Below are 2,600 nucleotides of genomic sequence, written 5' to 3'. Positions count from 1 at the left end.
GGGATCTCAAGCTGCGTCCCCCACAAGGCAGGGCTTGATGGGGGACCGCAGGCCACACCCCCTGCCTGGCGGGGCTTGATGTAGGACCTCAGGCCACACCCCCCACCATGGCACCAGGCCAGGGACCTCAGGCCATGCCCCCCACCCTGGTGCCGGGCCGGGGACCTTAGGCCACGCCCCCTGCCCGGTGGGGATTGATAGCGGACCTCAGGGCATGCCCCCCGCCCTGGTGCTGGGCTGGGGGACCTGAGGCTGTGACCTCCCCCAAGAGAGGCTTGATGGGGGTGGGGCTGACTGTGTCTAGGTCTCATCCAATGGGGGTGGGGCTGTTCGGGTCTGGGTCTCCTGCATTTTCAAAGCACGTGAGGGAGGTGGGTGGGGACTTGACTCTAGGTCCCGAGGTGTGCCCCAGACTCTGACAGGAGGGAGATTTTCATATACATTTTACTAATTTTCTTTCATCTCTGACACTTCTATTATAGAGAAAGGGCAAATAGCAATATTAAAATATTTCCTCTAATTAATCCCCTTTTAATGTGCACAAATTTCATACACCAGGCCACTAGTCTATAATTAGCACAGACCTTGGTTCTCAATACTGGCTACAAAATGTAATCCCTAGGGAAGATTTTAAACTACTGATACCTGCCTGGTTCCCACATGCAGAGATTCTAATCTAATTGGAATTAGATTCAGTCTGGGCACTGATGTTTTTTAAAGCTCCCCAGGTGGGTATAATATGCAGCCAAGGTTGAGATCTATAGCCAGAATTTCTCAAAAAAAGATGGGAAGAACCATCATATTAAAATCAGCTGGAGAACATTTTAAACTATACCACCCATTACTCTCCACCTCCGCTGTCTGGCCTTTCATTCTAAAGGAGGAGAATAATCCAGATGCCAAGATAGAGGAAAGGTATCTGTGCTTTGTTAGAGTAGCCGAAGTAATTATGATCTGACCTTCTTTTGAAAGCAACTATTTTAGAATTTTATGTATTTGTCTTATATCCTCCAGATTATAAGTCTTTATTCATCTTTGTATTTCTGGGAGTGCCTTGCATATACCAAATCCTCAAAAAATAAGACTGCAAATAAATTTATGATTATCTGTACAGGAAGTAATGCAGTTAGAAATTTGGTTTACAAGATCACATTAATTTCCAGGTTAGACCTGCCAACCCAGTGATACCACAAAGTTGTCTATTTGAACGATATATGAAGAATAGGAAAAGTAAAGAACATTTATTACCGGCATGGCATTGCTTGGATCCTCCCCATACATAAACTGGACTTTCACTGTTATATTTCTGGCAGAACCTTGACGATTGGCAAAATTGAGGCTCTGAGGGTAAACGTAGAGAAGATTTCTGTGAAGGCAATAGTATACACGAAAGTGAATACATATCTAAAAACACTATCAAACATGTCACAAAAGAGATATAATTATTAATATTTGCTAGCTATTATGCTAAGTATTTTCACATACAATGTTTTATTTGACCCTTAGAGCAATCATTCAAATAAATGTACCCCAATTTTGCAAATTGCGGCCCCAAAAAGTTAAGGAATTTTCATATACAACCAAGTATGTGGCAAAGCTGAAATCAGAATACAGTTCAGACTTCCAAACACATGTTCTTTCCCCTACAAATGGCTTTTGGGAAATAAAGGAGTATGGACTGAAACATTATTAAGAAATTAAAAGACAGTTCTAATATTCTCTTAGGTTCTCCACGCAGATGTAAGTAGGATGACATTTTTAAATGCGCCTTTTGTATAAATGTGATCAAGGATTTAAGAGGTATAATATTCAACATTATTGTTAAAAACATATATGACAATTATGGTAAGTATAACGATCAGCAATAGGTAGTTACTATGAGACAATCACGTATTACTATGCATTTGACTTCATGTCCAGTTTATGATCTTGTATCTTCCACAATTTTAATAGTTCCTGCTACAAACACAGAGGAGAAATAATTCACCAAAAGAAAGAGCTAAAAAAAAAAAAAGAATGAGAGATACTTTACCTGAAGACTAGTGATGACAGCTGATAAACAAAACTTCAATAATAATAAAACCCTGCTAATGGACTGTAGGGCAACAAAAATAGGTCTAAATTTTCTGGAAGGCGGTAGGGTAATATAGAAATTTTAAGTGAATACACTCTTTCATCCAACAAACCCACCTCTAGTCTAAGGAGAAAACTACACACTTGTAGAAATGGGTGTGCTCAAAGAAATTCACTACATTTCTTATAATAGGACATAGTTACAAATAATTATAAAGAAACTAGAGGCCCAGTGCACAAATTCGTACATGGGTGAAGTCTGGCCGGCCCCAGCCCCGATCAGGATGGGGGGAATCAGGGGGTGGGGCCGGCAAGTGGGAGGGGCTGTGGGCAGTTGGCCGGCCCGGTCCTTGGTCGAACTCCCAGTCAAACTCCCATTCAAGGGGACAAGAGGACAATTTGCATATCAGCCTTCTATTATCCTATCTAATAATAGACAAAGATTGAAATTGACCATACCTTCGCTACGCCTCCCATTGGCTAATCAGCGAGATATGCAAATTAACCGCCAACAAAGATGGTGGCTA

The 2,600-nt window shown here is 41.6% G+C and overlaps 1 protein-coding gene across 4 annotated transcripts in view; it reads right to left on the bottom strand.

Moving 5' to 3' along the window:
- DOCK7 (dedicator of cytokinesis 7) overlaps nt 1–2,600 on the bottom strand; it is a 164,254-nt gene that overhangs the window by 96,170 nt on the left and 65,484 nt on the right. For all 4 annotated transcript variants that reach the window (XM_014549256.1, XM_014549257.1, XM_014549258.1 and 1 more), the window contains one exon: nt 1,249–1,366. In XM_014549256.1, the coding sequence (XP_014404742.1) occupies nt 1,249–1,366 (118 nt within the window). The remainder of the gene's footprint in view (nt 1–1,248; nt 1,367–2,600) is intronic.

This window comes from Myotis brandtii, unplaced genomic scaffold, assembly GCF_000412655.1.
Source record: "Myotis brandtii unplaced genomic scaffold, ASM41265v1 scaffold540, whole genome shotgun sequence".
Classification (NCBI taxonomy): Eukaryota; Metazoa; Chordata; class Mammalia; order Chiroptera; family Vespertilionidae; genus Myotis; species Myotis brandtii.
This window is presented reverse-complemented; position numbering and strand designations above follow the sequence as displayed.